Source organism: Pocillopora verrucosa, chromosome 1 (assembly GCF_036669915.1).
Source record: "Pocillopora verrucosa isolate sample1 chromosome 1, ASM3666991v2, whole genome shotgun sequence".
NCBI classification, from domain to species: domain Eukaryota; kingdom Metazoa; phylum Cnidaria; class Anthozoa; order Scleractinia; family Pocilloporidae; genus Pocillopora; species Pocillopora verrucosa.
The window spans coordinates 12,534,973-12,561,161 of record NC_089312.1 but is presented as its reverse complement, the minus strand read 5'-3'; the positions used below and the strand labels follow the sequence as shown (position 1 = coordinate 12,561,161).

Here is a 26,189-nt window from a genome sequence, read left to right as displayed (position 1 = left end):
CGAGCTGATGCATTTGATAAATAATTTAATATCTTGTAAATATCTACACAGTTCTGAGCCATGAGGAATGTCGTCGTTAATAGATGCTGAAAAAAAAAAACAGCTCATCTCGTTCCAAACTAAAAGGCATTAGAGGTATTAATAATCCTTTTCTTCAACTTTCCATCCAGACTTTCTTCCATCCTCGTAAAGCTGTTTCAAAACTTTTCTAAACTCTCCTTTTGAAGACAACTCTTCGTATTTCCTGTACAGTTGTAAGGCTGTTTTGGCGTCTTCAGTACTATCATGAGTTTCGGACTGGATTGTTAACCCTGCAGTAAACATGACAAATAAAATGTTAAGGACAATTATAAATTCGAAGCTAGTAGAATTACAAAATTGGCTCGTATCCAGTTGAGTTATGGAATAAAGGAATCTTTTATTCGTTTTGTCTTGGAGCGTGGGGCAAAGCGTGGGACAAAGAGAGTCTGCGTCCTCCAGGCGGAGTCAAACCTCAGACCTTGGGATCCCGCGCTATGTTGCTCTACCACTGTGCAACTGAGAACTCAATGATGAGCTAAATTGCCGTGGTACGATCAACCAATAAATGAATAGATAAATATTTCAATCAATCAACTGGTTACTCACTCAATCAATAAATCAATCGTTAAACCAAAGTCAGTCAGTTGGTCGTATAAGTCAAATAAAAGACATCAGGCAACAAAGTTTTACAGTATTCATAGATCTACCTAGAAAATACCAGGCCAAAAATCGCAAGGAAATGAATCGTTGACGTGGCAGATGAAAGAGTTCCACAGTGTCAAATACTTGCTCTTTTGGAACCTAGAAAGTACAACAACTCGTTTATAGAACACAAATTTACCTACTTGGTAAAAGACGACGACGAAGGAGAAGAACAGCAACAACATAACAACAGCAACTATGACAACAACATGTATCAGCAAACCAAAAGCAAAAAAAAAAGATAGACGTAAAAAGATGTTAATAAATAAGAACACCATCAGTAACAAAACTTAGTTTTGGCTAGGTTTAGTATGGTAGTGTATAGGTAAATGGGTCATGATTTTGTCGCGCCGTAAAACAACATCATATCCTCTCTATAATCATAACGTACCAATATGTTTATGACTCGGAAATCTTTCTTCAGGCCATGACCAACAAACTTCACTTTTCTTGCGACTAAAGCCCTCAGCTTGCGATAAGTAGTTTTAAGTGTGGTGAGATGTTTGGAAGACATTGTTGCGTCCAAGTCCCCTGGTTTTATACCTGAAAACTTGGTTAGGTAATCAACAACCTGAAAGGCAAAGATCGAATCATCATAAAGTCCATTTTAAACCTCCTATTTTCTTAGCTCCTTTAAACATGTGCGAGGAACAGCGACAAATAGGAAACAATCAAGCGACCTTACTCCTTGCCAAACCTTTCTGGCCGGACGCCTGCATAGACTGCGATTCTTATTCTTCACACTCTTCGCGACTTGACGCATCACGCCATGCCGTGGAAGACAAACTAACTGAGGATTTTAGGAGTAAGCCTGAATAGATAGCGAATCGTGTTCTTCACGCTTTTTGCGTCACGTCAGGCCATTCATGTCGTGGGTTTATGTCAGGGAAGAAACTCTTATCACAAATCACTAAGCTTTAGCAAGAAAATGTCAACTAGACAATCGTCAAATAACTGTTTTCCAGTAAGCTAAAGTTTCAAGGTGATGTAGCCCTCTGTTTAGATGGCAATAGCTTGAAATCAATATCCCAATATCTGCAAGAAATGAGACTAACCTGTTCTGTGGTTGAAATGTAGTCATCAATAAATGGTACACCAGTCAATTGCCCATTTCTGCAGAAAAAATGAAAATATGAGTACCGGTAACACGAAAATTCAAGATAGAACAGAACGAGCACTTTTCGTTATAATGCTCAATAGGGATCAGCCGCCATGCAGCTGATATTTACACTCCATAAAAAGAGGTAGGTAGGGTCGTAAATTAAATCAACACTAAGTAAGGTACCTTTACAAGAATGTCACATCACTGATCAGTGTATGTTAGTATGGACAATCCAAAGTAGTCTTTTGAGACTCTAATTCTAATTGCTGTTCTTCAATGCATGCAATGGGAATAAACGCGAAGGTAACGACCATGGCATTCTTACCCTCGGACGACGGTAACACGCGCTACACTCATCTGACTTGGTTTTATGGTTGACCTGGTGCCATCACTTCTTATCTCTGCTTCCTCCTAAAAAATTAACACGCTGCTAAATAAGGTTCTGCTTGAGTACCCACATGTGCACATACCCCGCCCCCCCCAACCTGTCAATGCGTCAGGAAAATTGGATTCGATCAGTGACGAACTCACTGCTTTCCTAGTGATAGCAAAAACGCAGGGAATTACACAGATTTTAGTTTTTCAACCACGGTAGAACTTCCCCACTGACTTCAAATGTTAAGGACCTTAAGAACAACAAGTGAGAACTGCAGTCACACTTGGGTTACGAAATTTTCAATGTGGATTTTTCAAAGCATTCTGAGCATTTATTCAAATTGATTGCAACGGGCAGGTTTTTACGAAGTAGTTAACAAATGATTGGTGTCAATCGGCTTTCGAACAACCCAACTGCAGAGATTGAAATAAATAAATAAATAAATAAATGTGTTCACAATGACTGTAAATAATATAAAGACAACTTCAAGCCCTTCAAAGACCTTGAGCGGTACAAGAATCCCACAGATCTGTTTTCAAGAATTATACAGAATGGTTCACACCTGATTCAGTGTTACAAATTCTGCGTCTAGCCCCACAAGATCTCCCTCTTTCGGCAGCTCATCAGGTCCCAGGGGGGTGAAATCACGGGACACGCTGCCTCTTCTGACAAGGGACACGTCCTGATACAAAACGCTGTCATCGATTCTTTGACGGACTATTGTGACAAGGGAAAATATAAATGAGTTGAAATGAATCACATCAAACAAACTGAATCATATCTACTACTTACTTGCAGTTTCATGACGACCATTTATGTCTCTCCTTGTAAAAACAACAGCACATGGTAACTTCCAATCTAACGAAAAATGAACTGCATCGTTCTGCAGAAATATAAATACCACGTCATTTTATGGAGGCTAGGCCACAGAAGGTCAAAGTCGCTATGGCTGGTCTCCAAGTCAAAACGCCTCGCGTGTGTTGCTTCCAAAGCAAGTCGTTACTCCCTCTATCACTCCGATCATTGTTGCGGTACCAAAAATTCGTGCTTAATTAAGGGTTATTCTCTCACGAAGCGAATTGTCGCTGAGACTTGCCCCGTGACTTGTCCCAACGACGTGTCGCCCTGCGTTTTCAGGCCCGTAAGACAATCCAATGATTGCTTCTCAGAATACGTTCATGAAAAGAGAATAAGCGACATATCTACGTTTTTTTTTTATCCGCAGATGACACTATTTGTACAATGTATTCTTTAAATCGTATTAAACTGAAATATATTATTTGTCATCAATATCATTAAACCAAAAAGCTGTAGCTTACTGGTGATATAGGAGTGATGGCGAAATCATTAAATAAGTACCACTGACTGCATGTCACGCCCTAGAAAAAAGAAAAAAAGAAAAAAAAGAACAGGAACATTGATGCTGGTTCTCCAGAAACTTACTAGGATTTCATGCAGAAAAAAAAGTATTTTTTTGTTCTTAAAAAGAGTTCGCACAAATGTTTCAGTCCAAACGTGAAAAAAGATTTATCACTACATTCATGTGACACGAACAACTAGGGATTATTTGAGACTCGCCCGAACCTCTTTACGACTGTGGTAGGTATTACCAACATGAATGTGAGCCACCAGGTTTCCACCCGATTTGAAGTCCTGCACATGGCCCACAGTTGCTAACAGATCGTACACGACCTCATTTTCCGAACATCTTGCTTTCTGATTCTGAAAAAGTAAAAATTCAAACAAAAGAAAGAGAGAAATACATAAACTTGTAGAAGAAGCTGAAGGGTACGCACCTTTTGATTGGTTTTTACTTATTATATAAAACAAATAGATTTCACGTGCAACTGTTCAGTAATAGATCGCAAAAAGCGTCAAAATATGGTGAGAACACCAGTTACACCAATACAAACCCCCATTCAACGAAGCTTCTTGAAAAGCTTTATCAAACAAATAGAATGAGAAAATAATTCAAATAGTACGTGCGCTCTGATTGGCCATAAAACCATTTTACATGAGCGTATGTAAACACGGTTTTCGTTCCTCTTTCATTAGTTATTTTATAAAAGAAATGTAAAATGGTTTCCGTGTTTACATAGCCTGATGTAAACACTTGGGAGGTTGGGAGAACACTCGATAAACTGGAAACTACTACGCTTCGTGTCGTGGTTTCCTATGCTCATCTCGTGTTCTCCCAACCTCCCAAGTGTTTACATCAGGCTATGTAAACACGGAAACCATTTTACATTTCTTTAGTACAACACCAGCATCAGAACTCTAATATTTGAGTTTAAACAGCTAATCTGGTGGAAGAAGGAGAGTAGGTTTTATCAAAAAGACTTGTCAAGGTTCAGTTAACCTTTCCCCGGCTTGCATTTTGTTTGACAAAGGTTGGTGGCTATCATCAAGTATTGAGAGTAACAGAAGACAAAAAATTGCTTGGTGCATGAGAGGCTGAGAAGATTTGCAGAGGATTGATCTTTTCATTATGTAAGATGCTGCAATATCGTACCCTTGGTTTTCTTAGAGTAAAATAAATAATAACAACACGAAGAATTTACACCTTGAAAGTAGATGGTACCTCATCAATCTTGATCACTTGCATTTTACCGGAGTCAAACGATATCATTATCGAGAGTGGAACCCAACCATTAAGTCTTTCTTCATCGGGAACCTCCACCCGCCTAGTGAAAAATAAACTTAATCACTCGTAGAACAGGACATCAGTGAAATGGCAAGGAACAAAAGAACTGCACTTCTTCGCCCGGCTGGAACTGAACCGTTTTGAACCCCACTAAAGAGTGACACCGCACAGTGAAAAGACACTCCAGTCAGTAAAATAAGAAAGATCAGTCAATGCACCGTTCAGAATACTCTCAAATAGGTGCAACGAAATAGGCTGAATTTCAAATTAAAGCAAAACCATTTCGGTCAACAGAGTTCTTGCTGAAACAGCACTTTCGTATATCACAAAGTTTTTCACTGTTTAATGCCACGTTGCGCCTCGAACATCTCAATCGTACAATTTCAACACACACATGAGAAGGTGGTCTAAGATTCAGAGTTAATGGGCGACACAAAGTTTTCTATTGTCTAAGGGGGACTGCTAGCGGTCATAAATAACACCGACAAGCCCACAATTGAGGAAAAGGGGCAGTTTGAAAAACTTCCTGTTTTCTGTACCTTTTACTTCGCTATCCCGCCATCTGTCGGTAGCTTCTGACAACTCATAATTAATCCTCCTGTAAATTACTACGTTTTATAGCAAGATTTTATATCCGCCCACTTATTCTATGTTTGACTGCACATACCCACTTTCCGATGCAACATCTCTATCGTGTCTAAACTTGCAGTCCGGTCTGGAGCACGCGTTGCCATAACGACAAGAACGGCCGGAAGATGGAAGGGAAGTGGACTTCTCCTCGGGCTTTGGCGGATCTAGTAACTAGGAGAAATGTTTTATTTTCAAACTTAAATATGCTTTTGAAGTTAACCGAGATCCACGTGTTGTGCAAAGTTAAGTTTGGGTGCTTCGATAATTCAAGTTACGAACATACGATTTCGGTGACATTTGCAGAGGATACAGGAATTTAACTCATTTGATTTCATTGTGGATGATTATGCTCACAAGGAACCCTCTCTGGTGTGCACCTCACCTAAGGGAACAATCGCTGTCTCCTCTCTGCTCTAGCATTTTTTTGATGAATCCCCGTCAACGATAACGCTTTGTAGACGACCACTGTCACTTTCGGAGTTGTTTATCAGAAAAGAGCACGAGACCAATTCGCATTATTCTACCTCAATATCAGGGGTTACCCGTTGGGTTAGTAGAGGTCATCCACGAATGACTTCAAATGACTTAGTCTTAAAGCGCGTTTAAAGTAGCAGATTAATTTCTACATTTCAATGTTGTGGCTGTACAACGACTTGGCTTCCAATATGTCTAACGGTCTCTTAGGTTTACACTTCTTTGGAACTAGCCAGGTTGTCTCTTACTGGGTTCAACTGCATTTACCTGTTGCTGTATTTTCCAAAATTCAACTTCTTTGGCATGCTCCATACCGCAGTTTAGAGCCAAGATGTCTGGTAGATTCTTAACTTCGCGACTTTGAACCTATATCGAAGAAAGTTTGAGACAAGGCAACGTTTCCTATTAGTTACTTCACAGCGTACATTTTAGTTAAAAAGTGAGTTAAACGCATCCAGACTGTATTTTATCTTCATCAAAAAATGTATTGAGAAACAAAATATGATTATAAAATGTACTACAACTGCAAATGTATGGAAGCATACTACACGATGCTGATCACTGAGAGACATCAAGCAACAAAACAGATTCCACTTGCTTAAAAGCTTACAGTTCTAGGTATCTGCATTCTTTTACACAATTACTCACACATGTAAGTGTGTCAAGTAAAACCTACTGTGGGTTGATATCTTGAGCACTGATCACACCAAGCCTGCATACTCTGTTCACGGCTCAAACTCGACGATATCACTGACTCGAAGCTCACTGGACCCTGTTGCTTTTCTGGGCAGACGATAAAAGGAACATTATTACTTTGTTTTCAAATACTCAAATAAATTAAAGTTTTAAAATTACAGTTATGTTTATGTTAAAAGTAAAATTAAAATTAAAGTCAAACTTAAGAATAAAATCTCAAATAGAAGAAAATTACGTTATCAAGATAATAAAACAGGCAAGGGCATTAACCAGGTGTTCGAAACTGAAGCAGATCTGTGTATTGAAACAACGTAACGTATCACGATGAATTTTCATCAAAAATTTGGTAAAAATAAATCAGTGAAAATTAACCAGGCATCGTTACTATGGCTTATTTTGTAATAATTAATAAGAAATAGAGAGGAACCACGTTGAAGCGTACTAAAAGCATTGAAATAGCGAGGAACAACGTTGACGCTGACATTGTTGCAATTTAGATATGTTTCTGTCGAGCAAGCTTTCTGTTGGGAGAAGAAAAGGTAATATTTGACATCAGAGCTGCCCTCAAATGCGCTTGTCTATAATTTCAGTCGATTTGAATGAAGCTCAGCGCCATCTTACCTTCACACATTTCAGGGTATTCTAAGTTGAACAGCAATGTGGTTGAATCTCTTTTGGACTCTTTACCACAGCGACACCGACTAAGTAGCTGAACATTTGATCCAAACAGTCGCTGAATTAAAGACATCTGAAGAGGTTTGCCAGTCCTATATAACAATATCAAAATAAGAAGGACATCATTTGTACGCATAGGAATATATTGATTAAAAAATAGTGAGAGGAAAAATTGTCAGCAGCGGGTTAGTCGAAGTGGACGATTTCACACTAGCCAATTTGTAGAGAAAAGGTGAAATTCAATTCTGTGATAATTCTACAGCCGTTAGTGCATTTGTTTGTCTCGTTTGTGTCCAAAAATTACACAATATAGTCCGTTAAGACACATCCGTCAACCAATGGGTTTCCAACAATTTACGAAAACGAACAAAGCTATCGAAACATTTCATACATTTAACATTCTCGTACTCACGTAGTCTGTATATCGTCCTTTTCTCCATCCGATACGTTAGGTGGTTCAAGAGTGTCCTGTTGAGAGAGGAATAAAAAACGCACAACCTTAACTTGAACCAAGGATATTTCTAAATATTTACAATTTTGATTATAGGAATTAAGGCAATCTTGGTGAATATGTTATTACAACGTGACCGCGTAAACGGACTTTGTTCCGCAAACGAACTGCAATACACTTAGGTTTTTTACCATTATCAATTTAGTTTATAACGTAAATTGGCCACCGTAAAGGGTTTCAAAGCTGAAGTCTTGAGCGTTAGCCCTTCGTCAGACCGGATGACGAAGGGCTAACGCTCTTTACGGTGGCCAATTTACATTATCAACTCAAATGATAATTCTAAATTACCCTGTTATACTCTCCCACCGACACAGCACCACAGTTTCTTCAGAAACTCACACCCTTTATGCAATACACCTACCTGATGCATCTGTTGAAGAACAAATCTAAACCAGCTTTGTATCAAGCGAGGAAAGTTAGCATTTCCAAAGGACTCATCGACATCGTTCAGGACTAAACCCAACGCTGCTGCCTCAGGAATGGTACGAAAAGCTCGGAGAAAGTTATTGGCCTACGAGCCGAGAAGAACACGGTCAGCTCCGATGAAACTCAGCTAGAATGTATATTTATGACCAAAGAAAAGATTAAAAAGACAACTTTTTCCACAATTCTGGGAAAGTGATACCTAAAGACAAGTAGCAATTTTAAGCTCAAGATTTTTTTCTGTAAAACATTGTCAGACATCACATCAAAAGGGATAACAATGTTGAAATAGTTGCAGTGCCACAACATATGCACAATGAATTATGGTAACGAAGTACCGATCTCCCCATTTTTCTCGTGCTGGAAGAAGACCAAGCCTATCTTGCAAAAAATGCCACTGAGTTGAAGATTAATATAGATACTCTCTCTCCCGGTCATGGAGCAAAGATGCAGTTGCAAACGACTTGTCTGACCTGGCAGGTTTGTCCAGAGGACATGTCCAGCATGTGAAATAAGAAACCAAGTTCACACGCCATACAGAATTCTCGATGGCACAAATGGTTTTGCATTCCCACTCTAAGCGGTTCAATGAAATAAAAGAGCTAAAGAGGAAAAAAAAGTAGAAGAAACGCACTTAGTGCCTGAGTGACTAACAAGTCCAAGAGGTGAGTACCAATAATCAAATCTTAGTTCCCTTGTATTCGTTTATATCCAGTCTAACAAGGAAAACTACTGAGGCGTCGATAGCTCTCGAGGACAACTGAATAAAACTGTCTGACTGACAACCGCTGACTGGCAGAAAACTGACTGAATGACTGACTAACTGACTAAGTTTAAGGCACGTAAACACCACTGAACCGTATTATTGAAGGCTATTTCAAAAACTTGACCTACGCATCATTTGCAAACCATGTGAATCTCTCCGTGGTATCCGCACATTCTAGAGTTACCCATCTGATAATCCTTTATCTTAAAGATTTACCTTTCTCAATGTGAAATATCACTATGCTGAAGGCCTTCTACCGTTTTAGTTTTTTTACCTGCAGCATGGCGTTACAGTAAGCATTTGGAATGTGCGTCTCCAAACCAGCAAATGATGTCCTGTTGTAGTGCTTGAAATCAAAGTCTTCAACGCCTGAAATGACATAATAGTAAAGATTACATTTGAACGGGACAGAATACTTAATCAAACTGATCATGAGCTTTACCATCATGTATGAAAAGGATAATGGCCTGTCCTATTTTCCAATTGTTTATCATTTGCTATATCTAATAATAATAATAATAATAATAATAATAATAATAATAATGATATTAATAATAATAATGATTATTTAAAAACGATAAAAACGAGCAAAAAAAGACAAAAAAAGGAGACAAAGGAAAAAAAGAACACTATTAGTGGGCATGTAACTCACCAAGTTTTGAGTATTTGATCTCTACTCTTCTGTAGTGCTTTGGTATAACATTTCCAGGATCATCATCTGAAGGCAATCAGTAGAAGTAAAAGTGTAAGGTTAAAACAGTGACAGTGATAATGACAAGAAAGTCGTGTTTCATGCTAAGAGTTTTTACAGACGTCCACTTTGATTTAAAACAAAGTTTCTCTAATTACTAATTAAAAGTTAGATTATCAAAAAATATACTATAATTTTTTAAATTTACATCTAATAGTCATGCAAAAGTTAACAACCACACAAAGCCTACTCCTGGTTTTATTTTATTTCGTTTTCAACCTTTCACAGTTAGGCCAGTCATTGCACTTATAATCTATCGAAGAATTGATAGCAGGTAGGGCAGCCAATCAGATTACATGTAGGACTTTCTAGCAAAGCATGCAGCAAAGGCACACCAATACTAAACCACTTGGATACAACTACAACTGGAGGTCGAAGATGAATTAATACATACTGAAGTTACCAAGAGGAATGGAAATGGGGATAAAAAATTTGGGCATTCAAAGCTTCTCCTACCCAACGTCACATCATATGCCTGCAGAGGAGAAAGGGAATGCCTTGTCCCTTTTTCCTTTTTGAGAAGCCTTGAGCAACCGAGGCTGTGTGACATCCTCACTCTTTCCAACACACACATAATCCCCATCTGGAAACTTTTCTGGTCCTTTCATGATATTAAAAGGGATAGATGAGGAATAGGAAGTTTGGACCCATTGCTAGTTTACTCCCTACCACCTTTGCGAATACGCCTCCTAAAGTGAAGCGGGTTCGCCTGCACCCTTTACTGGCCTGCAAGGTTACCCAGACCTTATCTAGCCTGTGAGTTCCCCTCAGTTTTACTCGCCTGCAAGTTCTGTCAAAATCATGAAATGTTTTGAGCAACATGTTTACTTTAGAATCAGTTTTATATTAGCTCCTTAAGAAGCCATTTTAGTTTAGATTGTTCATGAAACTAACTCTTTAAATTTGCTTTGGATACTAACATAAAATAGTGTCAAGCCAGCAAGATAAAGACCACAGTGATATAGTGGCTTTGGATCACTCATGCAGTAACAAGGCTGCTAATTTGCATACTTATCACACTTTGTTATGATTTCGCTCTGAAATTTCATATTGATCAAAATTCTTTACAATTTCAGCAGAATACATTCTGCCCTAAGGATACGAGTTGAAAGACTTTGGGGAGAACTGGAACTGGTAAAGGTGGGGGAAAACTACAGGGGGGCAAACTTGCAAAGGTGATAATGGGCGGCGTTGCAATGGGGCGAGACCTCCAGATATCCTGACTGTCACAATACCTCTGTTCATGGGTGAATCTGGCACACTGTTTTCTTCCTCTTGGGAATTCAATGATAAATCTCTAAGTGGGTATGCTACCTACAATGATACAAGGTGACAAAACTGACAAATAACAAAGAGATTATCACCTAATATCATACCATAAAATACAAATTAGCATAAAAAATACCTGATTACGTTTTCTGCTTCCGGGGTTAGGTGCATAACCAATAAAATGCCTGACAACCATCGTGCGGAGAATTTCAGGTTCAATTGGTGGAGTAGGCCTGTTACAAAATGAAGACAAGGAAATTTTGATGGTCTCACTTCAATAAGTAAGGAGTTTACAGCTTAGATGGGTAAATTTCAGTTTTAAAATAATAATAATAAAAAAAAACTCTAAAGACCAATTTTTTAAGACTTGCAAAAATCCCACAAAAAGTTTAGGCCAACAGCAATCCAGCCACATTAGGCTTAGAACAAATCTGGCTGTCCTGACATTTTAATCTGAAATGTTAATCTTGTGAATAAAAGGCAGAGTCTGAAGCATTCTGTATGAAACTTAATGGAACTGATGGCAATATAACAATAGCAAACAAGCTTTTCTTAATAACTCAGCAACATATTTCTTATCAATCAAATTGATGTCACAGACACACCTGAAAGTAATGAGAGCAAACTAAGAGAAGGGAGAGGAGGAGGGAAAGGAAGCCGCATTGGAACATATAACTTTTACTGCCCTAATTCATTGTAAATCATGGACACCAAATGCATTTTAAATAGTTGGTTAAACACCCAACCAGTACCTGTCTCCAAACACCATATTTTCTGCTGGCCAGTCAGAAAGTAGTGGACCACTGTGGAGAAAAAATGTTGTCACATGAGTGTTGTGAACCCTTGTATCTTCTTAATAATGGTGTTGACTCCTTGGTATAGATAAGTTTTACAGGAAACAGGGGAGAAAAATTGTGGATCACTGAGGGTAACATTTGCTAAATATGACAGACCCTTATGCCATGCTTTATTATGTTCATGACATGTTCATTCACATTTTTACCAGGTCTCAAGAGACCATTTTGACAAGTAAATTGAGCTAATTTCTCCATGAGGTCATTGCAATGTTAAATCCAAGATCTCAATAGTTAACTCTGATGTTGATCAAAGTGCATGTTTTGGGGCAGTAATATACATGAACACAAGAGTAGTCCGAATCAAACTAAGACTATAGCAAGACACAAAAGAAAACTGGTGTCTTTGTATAATTGTTACTTATAACTGAAAGTATGCGTTGTGATTCCCTAGTTTAAAGAGTTTTAGTTTCAATTCCTTTGACTCAAGACTACGCACCCACGCACATAAAACTTTAAAACCAAAAAGATCCCAAACTGCAACAAACACAACAACTCACTTTGGCATAGGAAGAGGAAAAGTGGAGAGTGGAATAGAATAATCATCGATGGCCAAAGGATGAAGATGAGGAATCTGCCACACAAACAACTCCATACTATGAGTTAAAACCTACATTAAATAGCAGCAACAAGCAGTCTTTTTTCTTTTATGCCTTATTCAATATATTGACAACTAACCAACAATATAATCATATAGATAAGGGTGATTGCAATTTTGGTGAATATGGGGTTCTGTTTAAAAATTGAGACACACTGCAGAACTTACACTTGGTTAGAAATTGAAATGTGAGACAACACCAGTCTAAAATCTGTCAAACATATTGGATTAAGGAAAATGAAATGTCAATCAAAATGTATGATGGACAATTAATGTGTGAGAGACCAATGAATGAAGCACTGCAAGCAAATGTACATGAAGAGACATATTATTCTGTTTTCTCATTCTGACTACAGTACATGACTAAAATAATGGAAGCAGTCTCTTGCACTTACAGGAGCAGCAAATTCTGTTTCCCTTGAATACATGTTAAACAAAATGTCTTTTTCCTGAGTGTCCCCCCAGAGATGTGTATTTCCTGGTGTTAGAGTAAACAAGGAAAACTTGTATTAGAACAGAATACAATTTCAGAAATACTCTACACATCATTCTAACTGCTTACTAACACTTAATCACAACATCTCCAGGCTTATGCTTGGGCAATCAATGAAAGAGACAAATTTTCATTGAAGAAAACAGTGGAGCATGTCAATTAAGAAATATTTGATGGAATGTTTATCTCGCTTTGACTACACAGTTCACACCATTACTATAAAACATTACAACTTGTAGCATAACTGCTGAACACAGGTTGCCAGATTGGTGATGTTTCACCATCAATGTTTTTTTCCTGATTGCCAATGGCAACTAAAACAGTGGCAGCTCAGAACTCTGTGATGCTTATTTCTCACATGGGGTCTAAAATGCACAAGCTACCTCCTGCATCTCCAAATACCATGGTCTGACATGTTGCAGAAATGTCAAAAGTGGTGCATAAAGAGCCATGAGTGTTAACATGGTACACCATCATTGATGACTGCGTCACAAGACCACCTGGTTCATGAAGCTGAAATTGTCCATTCTAAAATAAATTTAGACAATGAAAGGTTCAGTACATAATATAACTAAGCATGGTAATAATAAGAACTGTTGTTTGTGAACATACAAAAAATCTGGAAGGAGAGTACTTTAAGTGAGAAATGTTAATGAACAAGAAAAACTGATCAAATGAAACTCAAAGGCTAGTGCAGAAAAAGCATTTTATAAAACTTTTTATCAAATTTAAGGATGGTGATCATCATCAATGCCATGTTTTGCTTGTTTAACATTATCATCGCTTTTGTCCATTTCACGAAAGGTGTTTTTTATATCTGCTACAATAATTATTTACTATGATGGACATTGCCTGTAAAAGATATCTCCTTGAAACAACTTCAGAGAAGTTCACCTTTATGCATTTTGGCATTTATTTAAGATATTTCACAGACAGTGTTATTCAGAAACATAATTGAAGATCAAAACACAAATAAAACAAGCTGTTCAATTGCAGCACCTTTTGCTTTGCTTTTTGACTTTTGATTATTTCTTTTGGCAATTACTTCATCTATGTTATGCCAATTACAAAATAATCAATTACATTTTATTTCAAACAAACACTTAAAGTGCACAAAACTAAATAATTTTAACATAGTGGGCCAGATAACCCCTGCAAGAGTTTCTTTCTCAGAGCCCTTGCTTAGTGCCTCTGAGCCAAAAAAACTTTCTTCAACCTACGTAACTTAGGTAGAAACCTATGACTCAACTAAAAATTGAACAGACCTGAGAAACCACTGCTACTCTTGATGTAAATGCAGGAACAAACTTCAATATCAATGGATCGATGGCAACCTTAAAAGTGAAATTGACACATATTTAATAGCATGCATACAGTCAAACTTTCACACTGACATCAATGGATCAATGGCAACCTTAACAGTGAAATAGACATAATATTCAATCACATGCAAACAAACTTTCACAGTAACATCAGGATTGGTAACAAGTTATAATAAGCTACAATTTAATCCTTGTTGATTGGATGTTTTAAACTTTTTAATGGGGAAGTCAAGATATTGATGTAGAAAAGGATTCTCATTAGGTGTGTGCAGGTATTTTAGTTGAGGGAATGGATGAAAAAGATGAATTGATAATCATTTTATTGGAAACTGCAACTGATCACACCAATTGAAGACATTGCTGGGTTTGACATTGTTCGATGTTCTCCCAGGCAACATGCTTCCATGCAAATCAACTTCTTTTTAAAGAGGTAGCCATTTAACAAAATTTCAATTTCCTAGTTACTCATATCTTACTTGATGAGGTCAAGGTAACATTCAATCCTATGGTGCAGTTTTACAGGTGAGGGTATTACTGAAAAGGATTGACTAATGTCAGCTACAGTCACAACAAAAATCCCTGTGTATGGGGTTGGATATTTTCTAAGCTGAACATTTCAAGCATACATTCAAGTGATTTCAAAATAATAGTAAATCATCTGCATATAAAATATTTTACCTGAAGTGGAATAGCTCTCAGTGTTCTTAGATCATACACCATGAGAAATCTGTCTATTGCTAAATGTCCCATTCTAACAAGAAAAAATTGAATAAGAAATTATCATAGGATTTTTTCTTACAGCAAGACAACCTAGAGTAACAATTTAAGTGTTAGAGTATATGAAATAACAGACATATATCACACCTAGAGCAGAACCCACAAGTAACCAAAAGGTTTCCTGATACGTCAAAATCTGACAGGGTTCCTGTGTGTGCTTCTAACACATGCTCAGACTTCAGAGAGGAAGGATCCCTTAGCCGCACCTGTTAAACAAAGACAAAAAGTGTAAATTTTAAATCCTGATTTCTTATTTCTCACATGCAGTATCATCCTTGTACAAATTTAAAAGTATTTCTGACATTGCCATCAGTTTTCCTCACACCATAAAGTTTTATGTTCTCTTTAATATTTGCCCTATGATTAACTATATGAGTAAGGTTTAGAACAGACCTTGCCAGATGTATCACCACAACAGAGGTAACGATTAGACTGTTTCATCACAACAGTACCAGGATCAACTTCAATCTAATAAAAAAAAAAAAGAGTATTGTCTTCAATAGGTAAGGAAAAGCATGCTAGTAACACTATTCTTTCAATCAAACAAATTTAAGAAAATCCATAAGATACTCAAAAAGTTTTTATCATGATGACACTTTGTGCAAAATGGCATATTTAACAGTGAAATGAATAAAAGCCTGTTCCAACTCATTACCGTTTTACTAATGACTCCTTTTCTCAAGTCAACATCTACCATCAATCCCTGGTGACCAGCAACCCATAAGTGTGTCTCATCTTTTTGAAACATACACTGCATGTCTGACAGATCAGACCCACTGCAGATATTTAAATACATTCAGATTAGAATAAAACAAGTCACAGCTTTACTAAAAAATAAGAATGATGAATAACAAATAGAGGTTCTAAACCTATTTTGGCATCATACATGTACAGCAGTTGTGTCCCTTGGAAGGGAGTAAACAGATTAGTTTTGCTTTAGTGTTAAACATCATTGTTTTCAAGGGAAAAGGTCAGAGGTAACACACGTATTCAGCAGAAACCAAAGGGACCCTCATCAGTATCTACATAAAAAAAAGGAGAAATGAAAGCAAGAGGTAGACAGAACTGTATAAATTCCACATGCTATTCAAACTTCCACCAGCCAAGCCAGTTAAGTCTGACTTATTTAGTAATTAAACCCTCAAGTGTCCACATATTTCACATATATGAAGCTGTTGGTAACTGATCATAAGTAAATTTCCTTACAATTTTCTTGGTAGCACAAAAATTCAAGGCCATTGACTCTCTCTGGCTCTCTTAATCGGTCTGCATTAATACAGTTATTTTCAATCACAAAGGTAGAATTCATTATTGCTCACCTCAGGTTAAAGATTCTGAGTCCAGAACGAGCGGAGAAGCATAATTTGTTACTAGACAGAGACAGTATCCCATGATCATTGACTAACATGTGACGGATTTCTCCATGATGAACTTTAAATGATGTGTACTTTTGAAGTTCTGGTCCAAAATAAGAGGTCAAGTAACCCTTCATGAAAAATAAGGTTTGAAATTAAGAGCTATGCTGAGTTAAACCACAATATTAACAATAGTTTTACAGGATATTTAAGACAATCAGGCCTATGGTCCCTATGTTTTTTATTTAAACTAGATGCAACTATGAAGATGCCTATAAGTTATCAAAATTCTGGAACAATAATGGAAAACTTTATAAATGAATGCTATTTGGCCACCTGCAATGACCATTGTCAGAATTGGAATGAAACCCATATCAGAATCTTTGCATACAGCCTTCCTTGCCTTCTGCAGTCATGAAGATGGCTAGCTGTGGTAAAACTAACTACAAATGGAACAAAGATGATGATGCTCAATTAATGTAAGTTTCTCGACTAAGTTTTACCTTTTTGACAGCTACCACAATACGTGGAATAAAACAATAACGTAAGAAAATTGATTTAAGTAATAATCGACGCATCCCACAAAATCATTCATCTTAAAAACGACAAAAAATAGGCACTTCTTTCAGGTATTGTACATGGTTTTTTATGGAGTTTTGACAGTTTCTAGATCACGGTTTTACTAAAAAGTATAATTGCTGGAAGCTAGCACTCATTATTTTTACCCATTCAAATCAGAGGTTTCCTCACCGACTGATTCCCCGTCCAAACCAGTTCTTCAAGAGAATCAAATAGGACGGATGTAATACCAGAATGGTCCCTTCCATTGTTAAAAACACTGCGAATTTCTTGATACTCCTCTCGAACTCCGCCATTATTGAGGTCCATCTTTATCAAAACAACAATTGGTCAGCGGCTATTCTACATGTGCAGGTAAAGATACAGTGTAAATCCAATCTCGAGTCGACCATTTGGCGACTATACCGCTGACAAAGAGCCAAAATGATCCTGGGCTCGAGCTTGGTGTAAATCACATTGCAACAACGACCCAACGAGCCCGCGGTGAATAGGACACGAGGTAAACAGAACGAGCCGAACTAGTACAATAACTGTTTGATCATGAATTATTTTACACATGTCCGTACACCCAAGTTGATAATCTAGCGATCTTTGTGGTGAGTTGATTTTTAATTCTCAATAGAATGTGAGATACAAAATTGTAAACTGTCTGAGAAACAATCTCAGGCAAGGATGCCATGGCTAAATCTGTGTCCGTTCTACCTCTCTAGCTGTTCATTTGTGTCTTAGGATTCTGGTTGGCTGATCTTCGCGATATCACATAGTCCACTGTCGTCAGAAATTCGCAAATTTGTCTCAAATAAGTCTGCTTACACAGTAACTCACACTCAAATAGTTCGGGCGAGTTAACGTTCATTAAGCTGGATGTTTCTCGATCTTATTGTTATTCGAGTCATTTGAATTGGGCTGGTACTTTTATAAGAAATCTTACGCGGTACATCCAATCCAGCAGGAAACAGACGTTTGCGCCCTGCAGTGACAGTCGGAGAACCTTCTAATACCTCCCCCCCTGATAAGTTTGTTATGGATGTGGGCTTTCTTCCTAGAGATCCGTACGTTTAACATTAGGCCAAACCAAAAACAGTAGGAGGTTTGCTTGGGCTATCTCTGGCAAATTAACCCTTTAACTTCCATGAGTGACCAGGACAGAAGTTCTCCTTACAAAATCAACACAGTATCAACCAGATAAGTGATGAGAATAAAGAAAAATATTAATTTGGGGATAATTAGTTGATCTAGTACTAAATTTTCTGAACTAACATCATAAGAATTGTATGGTTGACAGTAAGGAGAATTACAAATTTGATCAGGGAGTTAAACAATTAAACAAAACTTGAGAAGGAAAGCCACATGAAATTGTTGCATACGCACTCTCTTTGTTATGACTTTTATGAGTTTTTTTTCTGAGTCCTTCAACAACTTCTTTCATTTTAGAATAGATTGATCATACACTCAGAGAACCAAAAGGATGACAGCAGAGTTAGCCATACCAGGGCAAGTCAACTTGGATGCTCCAAGATGGGATCAGTCCACTTTTTGGGGACGTTTCAAGCATTTTTTTGCAATTACAGACTGGAGGAAAGCTCTTTATAGCAATTCACAGCTAGATAAAGCAAAGGAAACTGTGGAAGATTACAGGTACATGTATGTCAAAATTTTAGCAAATAAGATATCTAGGGAGTTATTTTCAATGACTGTTAAATTTTGAATGGTATTTGCACAGCATAGCCAAAAGACCTGGCAGTTTTTTACCTCTAACCCAGTTTGATTGAGATATGTTTTCTGTGCCAGGGACTGGCAACATATGACTTGATCATCAAATTTTATATATAGATGAGGGATAAATTATTTATGAACTCAAAATTAATTGCTTTGACCCTTTAAATCTAGTTTTAGAAAAAGTAACAAAAAAATAAATTACCATACATGTATTTATTACCAGTATGACTTAATTGACTCATGCTTGATGTTTACAAATAACTTACAGACAAGGTAAGACAAACAAAGTGTCTGTTGAAGAGCTGTGGTATGCAAAACATTTGGTGGACTCTGCATTCCATCCAGATACTGGTGAGCGAATGAATTTCATGGGTCGTATGTCCTTCCAGGTACCTGGTGGAATGGCAATAACAGGGGCCATGTTGCAGTGGTACAGGTCAGTAAAATGCTTTTAGTCATGTAGGAGGCCATCACATTCAAATCTGCACCATCATTTCCTCTCTATCCCCCCCTCCATCACACAAGAGAAGCCTCTGGAATGACAAACCTGCTTTTGCCATGCCCTATCCATATACTCAGAATAGGTTCTTGCCATACCCTCATCTTTACCTGCAAGTCCAAACTTCAATAGAACTTTTTGAGCAGAAACATTTTACATAAAAAAAAGAAAACTGTTTTAGGTCCTTTTACATTATTATTGAAATTTATGATTTTTGACAGGACTGTCCCTGCTGTTGTGTTCTGGCAGTGGATCAATCAATCATTCAATGCCTTAGTAAACTACACAAATAGGAATGCTAAATCAACAGTCACAGGAAAGTAAGTGGATGTGTTAATTGGTAAATAATGACATCCTACATGTATTTATCAAGCTCAGTATCAATACATGTATTATTCACTCTCCATGTTCTCTATACATTTCCTTTGGTCCTGGCAAGGAGAATTTGAAAGCCTCTTAAGGTGTTAATCATTTCCTTCACTCTCGTAATCTTGATTAAAAAATTCAGCTGTATTATTGTAAGGGGAATTTTGATGCTGGTCACTCTAAAGGTTTAATTAAAAGGTTAAAAATTTCATTCTGAGGTTCTGTGGCTCATTGTTTTTCATTTGTTCCTTGTGGTGATTTAAATTTATTTGGATAGTGTACCTTTCAGATTAGTTTATTTGGATTTGTTTCTCACAGTCTGAGATAATTAAATGTAAAGCTGTTTGCAGAAAGGCTGTCAGAAAAAAAGTGCATAAGACAAATTGTGAAAGATAATCTGGGTTTCCAGTAATCAATGAATATTAATATGTGGAACAAGTAAATATGGACAAAGGGATTAATGAATAGGGGATATATAACTACATGCATGTGAATAGGAGAGGAACAAAACAATGGAATAGTACGCTGTAAACATTTTTTCTGTAGGTCACTTCAAATTCGTTCATGTTGAGTTTACGTTGTTTTTGTCATTGTTAGGGTCAGTTCATTCTTCTTTTTGTTTTCATCAAGTTTAGAATAATTTGAAACTCAGTCTTGTGAACACAATAAATTTATCAAAACTGCTGTGTCCAGGCCTCTTCCTTATGGTGATGTTTCCTCAAATTTTCCCAAAACCCTGAGGTCATGCAAGGAAACAAGACCTGAAAACTACCCACAGTACTTTTTGGGGTTGTCCCATGCACTTTTGTTTTTCTGACAACCTTTTTGCAAACAGCTGTAAAGATAATATACAAACTCTACCCGTAGTTTGATGGGTTTTTATTCATCAATTTGAATTAATAAACTTGTCCACTAGTCCTTTAAAAAGCTTTTCTGCTTTTAAAGACAGATTGGTATTGCCTATGTATCAGCAACATCAAGTGCTGTGGCTGTATCTGTAGGACTCAATTCTCTTGTAAAGGTAAGGGAAATGAAATGCAACATTTAACTTAAAAGTCAATATTCTAGTGAGAAATTATAATGATACCGCTTTGACCACTGATTGATTGAAACCAATTTATTGATTGACTGGATATGTTTTAGAAACAGTCCAGGTATTTTCTTTAGCCTTCTAGTTCACTAAGAAAAGAAAACTGGACTATCATAATTATTCATTTCCATAATGTTTGTTGTGTAGCCTATCACATGAGTTACAAATCAGATCTATAAATCATACTGGATACCGTCTATTTACTGTACTTGTTCCAAATACCATTTTGCCTCCTGCTGTGGTAGATAATTGACCTGCTTGCCACTTATAAATCACCATAATTGCTATTTTCATTAAACTCGTATAGTTACTGCTTATTACTTTATTGGTCACCAAAGAGACTAAATGTAAATATTTAGATGATATTTTCAGTCATTGCTGACTAATACATACTGGTTGTTATCCAGTCAGCCCCTCCTCTCCTTGCCCGATGGGTTCCCTTCACAGCAGTTGCTGCTGCCAATTGTGTAAACATTCCTCTAACAAGGCAAAGGTAAGCAACAACCAAATCATGCAAGGAAGTCTTTAAAACAGTTAATAGCTAATATATACCATGGTGAAAAGTTATCTTGAGGATGGTGCCAGCCTGTCAAATATGAAACTCAAATGCTCAAATCTCCAGGGTAGGTTTGTGGCTGTGCTGTAGAAACATCTGGTCCACTCTTCGTACAACTTGCAGTTGCAGGTTTTCATTAATAAGGGACATTCCATATTTTCAGTGTAGTTCAATTAGAAAAAAACAATAGTGTTATTTTGATTGATAGATTGATAAGTAATTGTATTACACAATGTCAGTGTGCCAGAATGTCCAAATTTTCTGCTCCATCATATCTCAATTTTATTTGCAGAGAAATTTTAGATGGTATTTTAGTATTTGATGAAAACAACAACCCAATAGGAAAGTCAAAGAAGGCTGCTGTGAAAGGAATAACACAAGTTGTCATCTCCAGAATTACAATGGCTGCACCTGGAATGAGTGAGTTTCATTTGTGTTATTTACAGTCAATGTGACAAACATTGATTTATGATTTTATTCAGGAGAATCTCTATGTCAGTTAAAGGGTAAGCCCATATATACCCTTCAACCTTGAGCTTGTAAGTTTTCTCAGAGTCTCATATATGCTGGAATGAAATGATGAGAAATTTCTCATTGAGCCTAATTTCCTCAAAAAAGCCCTATAGAGCCTGGAAATTTGTTGAAAGTTTCTGGATAAATAGAACAATACTGTATACCTTTGTTCTTGATGTGTGGCATAAATTTCTGCACAGAAAATATTTTTTGAGATATTCTGCCACATGTGATCAATGTAATGCTCAACAAGCTATTACAGATAAACGCACTTCTGAACCATCTTAACCAGAAACTAATTTTAAATATCAAGTAATATTACTCACCACTTGTTTTTTCTGTTTCTTTTTTTACATGTATATTTTAATTATTAAGTTATTATACCAGTGCTGATGGAAAAAATTGAAAAATACCACTTTATGCAGGTTTGTGAATTAATTTTTTAACTCCATTGAAGTTATCAATGTCTCCAATGATTATAAGATTGCTATTTAATACCTGGTTGCTAAGGAACCTTGACTTAATCTGGTGCTGAATAAACTCTGACAATTCATCAAGGATACAATTTGAGGGCAGGAGATTGATAATTTACAAAGGCTCCTCATAATTCAAAAACGTTGTGCCAGAGTAATTTTAAATGCAGGCACTGAAAGATCAGTCGGCCTTTTTAAGAGATTAGGTTGGATTCCCATTTAATTTAGTGACATAATAGAGCAAAGGAAATTGTGTATTATGCATAACATTATCCATGAGAAATGTCCTGATTACTTTAATCATTATATTCGTTATGTTAAAAAGAGACATCGTTACACAACTCAGGTGTTAACTAATATGGACTTATCCACACCTTTCTTTAGCACTATGACCGGCAAATGTTCATTCCTTGCAAGTGGCACTAGATTATGGAACAACCTAGACAGTGCCACTAGGGGTCTCACTTCCCTTTGTAAATTTAAAAATCAACTATATAAGAAATATATAGATCGGAACTCCAGAGTTGACAATTTTACTATAAGCAGAAACTTTTAATTAATTTTTAATTTTTAACTGTATTTTTACTTCGTATTTTTGCTATTTGAATTTGAAGTTTTAGTGGACCACAATGAGAACTACTGGTTCTACCAGTAATTGTGTTATCCAAAAAAGTCATTATTATTATTATTATTATTAAAAGTAAAGGGAGGAAATCTTTTCCCCTTGCCCATCCTTTGTAACTCTCTCCCAGATTGCTGCTAATTTTCTCTCTGCTATTAATTTTTTTTGCTTGACTCCACAGTCTAAGGTTTTAGTGTCTAGTATGAAATAGAGATGGATAGAGAGTCTTGTATATCCATATTATCTTCTAGTTTGGTTTATTGCAAGCTAATTTACAGTAGCGTTCCAGATTTCTAGGTTTTCTTTGTTTAGCTCCCCATTACAACTTGCTCATTAGCCATGTTCTTTAGGCTAGGAGGTTCCTCTTTTTTTTTTTTGGCAATAGCATTCAATCATTGCTTCCTCTTACAGAATTGCCCCTTCTATGGGAATTTGGGATTTTTCTTAGAAGGTAAAACTATCACCATCAAACCACAATGCCTTATCAACATTCCAATACTTTGCTCTAAAGAGAAGTATACACCAGTTTGTTTGTTTGTTTGTTTTTTTATGACTTGTACATCATTTGAAAGTAGAAAAGAATGATGACACTGACAGTGTATGAAGTTTCTTTTAAAGCTATCAGATCTGAAATCAGATTTAACACTAACCCTGGGTTATCTTAACCCAGTTATGAACAACAGGGCCCTGGCCTCTTGCCTGTTACTTAAAAAAGTCTCACTTGATCCTCTTTCAATCTCTTGGTGACCTGCTTGGGCACTCAGAAGCTATACGAAAGACATTCAGAACTCAAATATTGACTATTTTTTGCTGTAATCAATGGAGAGCATGTGAGCATGTGTCTGTGAACTGCATAGTGGTTTGCATGTGTGGCTAGGTTACTGAGTTTTTTCAGAATATCAACATTGAACGTTGAATTATAAGCACACTTGTAGACAATTTACAAATGGGTAACATGGTAAGAAGGTAATTATTATTAATAATTATACTATTAATTTTCTTAAGGGAGTGGAAATGAAAATTTAACATATGGTTTCTGGAGCATTGTGTTCTGTTGACAGAGCCTGCTCCTATTTATCTGTTCATAAGTGCTGATAAAAATTTGAGTTTCATTTTAGCTTTCTGTTCTGAATTTTTCTTGTTTAACAGCGTATCAAGCCTATGCATGGTCCTATTCAGATGTTGCTGTGTGGTGTGAGGTGATCAATCTTTCTATAGATCATTTCAGATTGTTTCTAATCTGAAGTGATACTGTGATTTATTTTTTAACTCAGTAGTACACTTCAAAACTGTTTTCACTACTAAATTATTTCAGACAAAGCTTTCTTTTGGATGGGTCACAAAGAATTTTCTAATCAGTGCCCCATGAGCTTATCACAGCAATGATTTTACAAAGTTAATTAATGTTATGACAGATGCAGAAGAGGAATACAGGAGATTCTGCAGTTTATTTTAAGTCTTGTTGGGTCACACCTCACCTTTCTAGGCTTTTATCATAAATTAATCTCATCTCACCAAAAGCTCTCTCTGTCAAAACTGAGAAAAAAACAGATTGCTAGTAATCTCAATATTTACAAGTGTGAAAAGCCAATGGGCAAATCATGACATTGAAATAGCATAACTGAAGAATGGAACACATTGGAAAACATTGGCTCTTTTCATCAGAATGTAGTTAGAATCCATGCTTATTTCTTTTTCTAGGATTTTCATGTTTCACATGGAGTTATTGGGTTCTTACAGAAACTTGAATTCTTGAGAAAAGTTTGGAAGTTGAGTAAAAGTATTGAAAAAAGTATACAAAAAAGAGATTTCAATAAGTCTTAAGAAGTGAAAAGAATCTGTTAGGTGTGTTTCTTAGCTGCTTAATCACTGTACCACAGTCTTTACAGTACCACCCTGGATTATTCAATGCAAACCTTTTCTTTAATTCACTTTTAATGGATTAATTAAATTCATGGTTCTACATTTTTCAGTTTGTGTTTCATGGTACCAGCTGCCTGTTCACTATTCCCACAGAGGTGGTAAGTATACAAACATGACATCATAGCCACATGTAATTGTTAGGTCCACACTAATGTTTAACATCACACTGGAAATAGAGGTGTTAAGAAAGTCTAATTTGATGTACTGTAGAACTATTGTCAGTCAGGTATTAATGGTGTATGTGGAAAGCATGCCATTTTTATGGTATGTTTATGTGAGGTTTTCCTCTTTTATCATATAGAATACTGGTGCACTTGTATTTTATGTGGTCTATTCTTGTAAATTATCTTTAATTTTCAAATTCTCTTTAATTCTTGTCTTAGTTCCATGCCAGTAGAAAAACTAGAAGTGGAGTTGCAGGAGGTGATAAGGAAGCGTGAAGGACCAGCTATAAAAACAGTCTTCTTCAACAAGGGACTTTAATTTTTCAATGTTTTCCTAGAGCTGCCTAAAATAAGAAATGTTATTCCAATGCAATTATTAATAAATAAACACTAGTCCAACTTATAGTTCTTAGGGTCATTCAAATATCTTGTTATTTCTGGCAAAATGACTGGCACTAACAATTTCTTTAAGTGGCAAATTACATTATGGTGGGGCTGCTATTGTGTTGTCAAAGCTGTAACAAAATGATAGGGTCTGGTGGCAAAAGTGAGTGGTGGGTCAATGTAATTGTATTTTTATATGAAGTAGATTTGCCTAATTAACACCCATTTAAACCCTTTACATCCTAACATCAGTATACACATTCTCCATTCAGTTCTCCATACATTTGATGAGGTACTAATAAGGAGAATTAGATTAAAAGTCAAGAGCTTCTTTAGTTGGTGATCCTTCCCTTTTTTCTTGTGACATTAATGTATGATTCAGGGGTTATAATGTAAGGAGAAATTAGATGCCAGTCACTATGAGGGGTCAAAGTTTTCAGTTTTTGGCAGAGACTTATGACAACAATTTCATTCTTATCAGCCCACTATTTAAAAATCTATGTATCTAGAATAGCTTCTTCATTTAATTATTTTTACTTACCATCAAACCATGCAACCTTCTAAGTTCTTTTCTTCAAATAATTTTGGCATGTTTCATGAATTATATGATTTTTGACCAACATGATGACTACAAATGGTGTTTCATTGTGTGGGAATAAACTGTAGGAAATGGATTTGTCCCATTTTCTTGTACTTGCTTGAGTGCTGAGAGAAGTGGTGTTGGAGTGCATAATTACCCAGTGGCCAAAAACACCTGATTTTTAAAGCCATATCCAGAGCTAAGGAAAGATGTGTCATCGGATAGTACTCTCCCAAACCCTCTCTTTGCTCTAATGTGGGATACTGTACCTTTGACAAAGGT

The 26,189-nt window shown here is 36.5% G+C and overlaps 2 protein-coding genes across 3 annotated transcripts; one reads left to right on the top strand and one right to left on the bottom strand.

Annotated features, from left to right (window-relative positions):
* Window positions 1-8: 8 nt before the first annotated feature.
* LOC131770332 (PAN2-PAN3 deadenylation complex catalytic subunit PAN2) lies at window positions 9-17,327 on the bottom strand. The gene is made up of 32 exons (XM_059086043.2): window positions 17,190-17,327; window positions 16,404-16,570; window positions 15,740-15,860; window positions 15,478-15,552; window positions 15,172-15,290; window positions 14,986-15,058; window positions 14,251-14,319; window positions 13,369-13,513; window positions 12,888-12,970; window positions 12,395-12,468; window positions 11,793-11,843; window positions 11,177-11,273; window positions 11,007-11,085; window positions 9,673-9,738; window positions 9,295-9,389; window positions 8,728-8,856; window positions 8,193-8,342; window positions 7,733-7,788; window positions 7,267-7,412; window positions 6,626-6,732; window positions 6,217-6,315; window positions 5,513-5,646; window positions 4,783-4,885; window positions 3,786-3,923; window positions 3,521-3,580; window positions 2,994-3,084; window positions 2,764-2,918; window positions 2,151-2,236; window positions 1,779-1,836; window positions 1,115-1,294; window positions 729-822; window positions 9-311 (listed from the first exon to the last, which is right to left on the bottom strand). Exons 1-32 carry the CDS (start codon window positions 17,325-17,327, stop codon window positions 139-141), a joined length of 3,411 nt encoding a protein of 1,136 aa, XP_058942026.2. The 3' UTR covers window positions 9-138.
* Window positions 17,328-17,480: 153 nt separating this feature from the next.
* On the top strand, window positions 17,481-26,001 carry LOC131770333 (sideroflexin-2). Of its 2 annotated transcripts, none has more exons than XM_059086045.2 (11): window positions 17,481-17,614; window positions 18,453-18,656; window positions 19,006-19,173; window positions 19,458-19,556; window positions 20,548-20,623; window positions 21,100-21,185; window positions 21,541-21,668; window positions 22,137-22,186; window positions 24,006-24,055; window positions 24,830-24,877; window positions 25,163-26,001. In XM_059086045.2, the coding sequence occupies exons 2-11, from the start codon at window positions 18,487-18,489 to the stop codon at window positions 25,260-25,262; spliced, it is 975 nt and encodes a 324-aa protein (XP_058942028.1). In that variant the 5' UTR covers window positions 17,481-17,614; window positions 18,453-18,486; the 3' UTR covers window positions 25,263-26,001. The 2 variants fall into 2 exon arrangements, with proteins under 2 accessions (XP_058942028.1, XP_058942030.1); XM_059086047.2 differs by having other exon boundaries at window positions 17,486-17,614; window positions 18,458-18,656.
* The last annotated feature ends 188 nt before the right edge of the window (window positions 26,002-26,189 follow it).

Bases quoted from the DNA above. Each gene is read 5' to 3' on its own strand.
- LOC131770333 (XM_059086045.2), top strand. From the start codon at position 18,487: ATGACAGCAGAGTTAGCCATACCAGGGCAAGTCAACTTGGATGCTCCA. The intron at 18,657-19,005 runs GTACATGTATGT...AATAACTTACAG, and splicing joins GAAACTGTGGAAGATTACAG to ACAAGGTAAGACAAACAAAG. The intron at 21,669-22,136 runs GTGAGTTTCATT...TTAATTATTAAG, and splicing joins AATGGCTGCACCTGGAATGA to TTATTATACCAGTGCTGATG.
- LOC131770332 (XM_059086043.2), bottom strand. From the start codon at position 17,327: ATGGACCTCAATAATGGCGGAGTTCGAGAGGAGTATCAAGAAATTCGC. The intron at 15,553-15,739 runs GTAATGAGTTGG...TTTTTTTATTAG, and splicing joins AAGGAGTCATTAGTAAAACG to ATTGAAGTTGATCCTGGTAC. The intron at 11,274-11,792 runs GTACTGGTTGGG...ATTTTGTAACAG, and splicing joins AATATGGTGTTTGGAGACAG to GCCTACTCCACCAATTGAAC.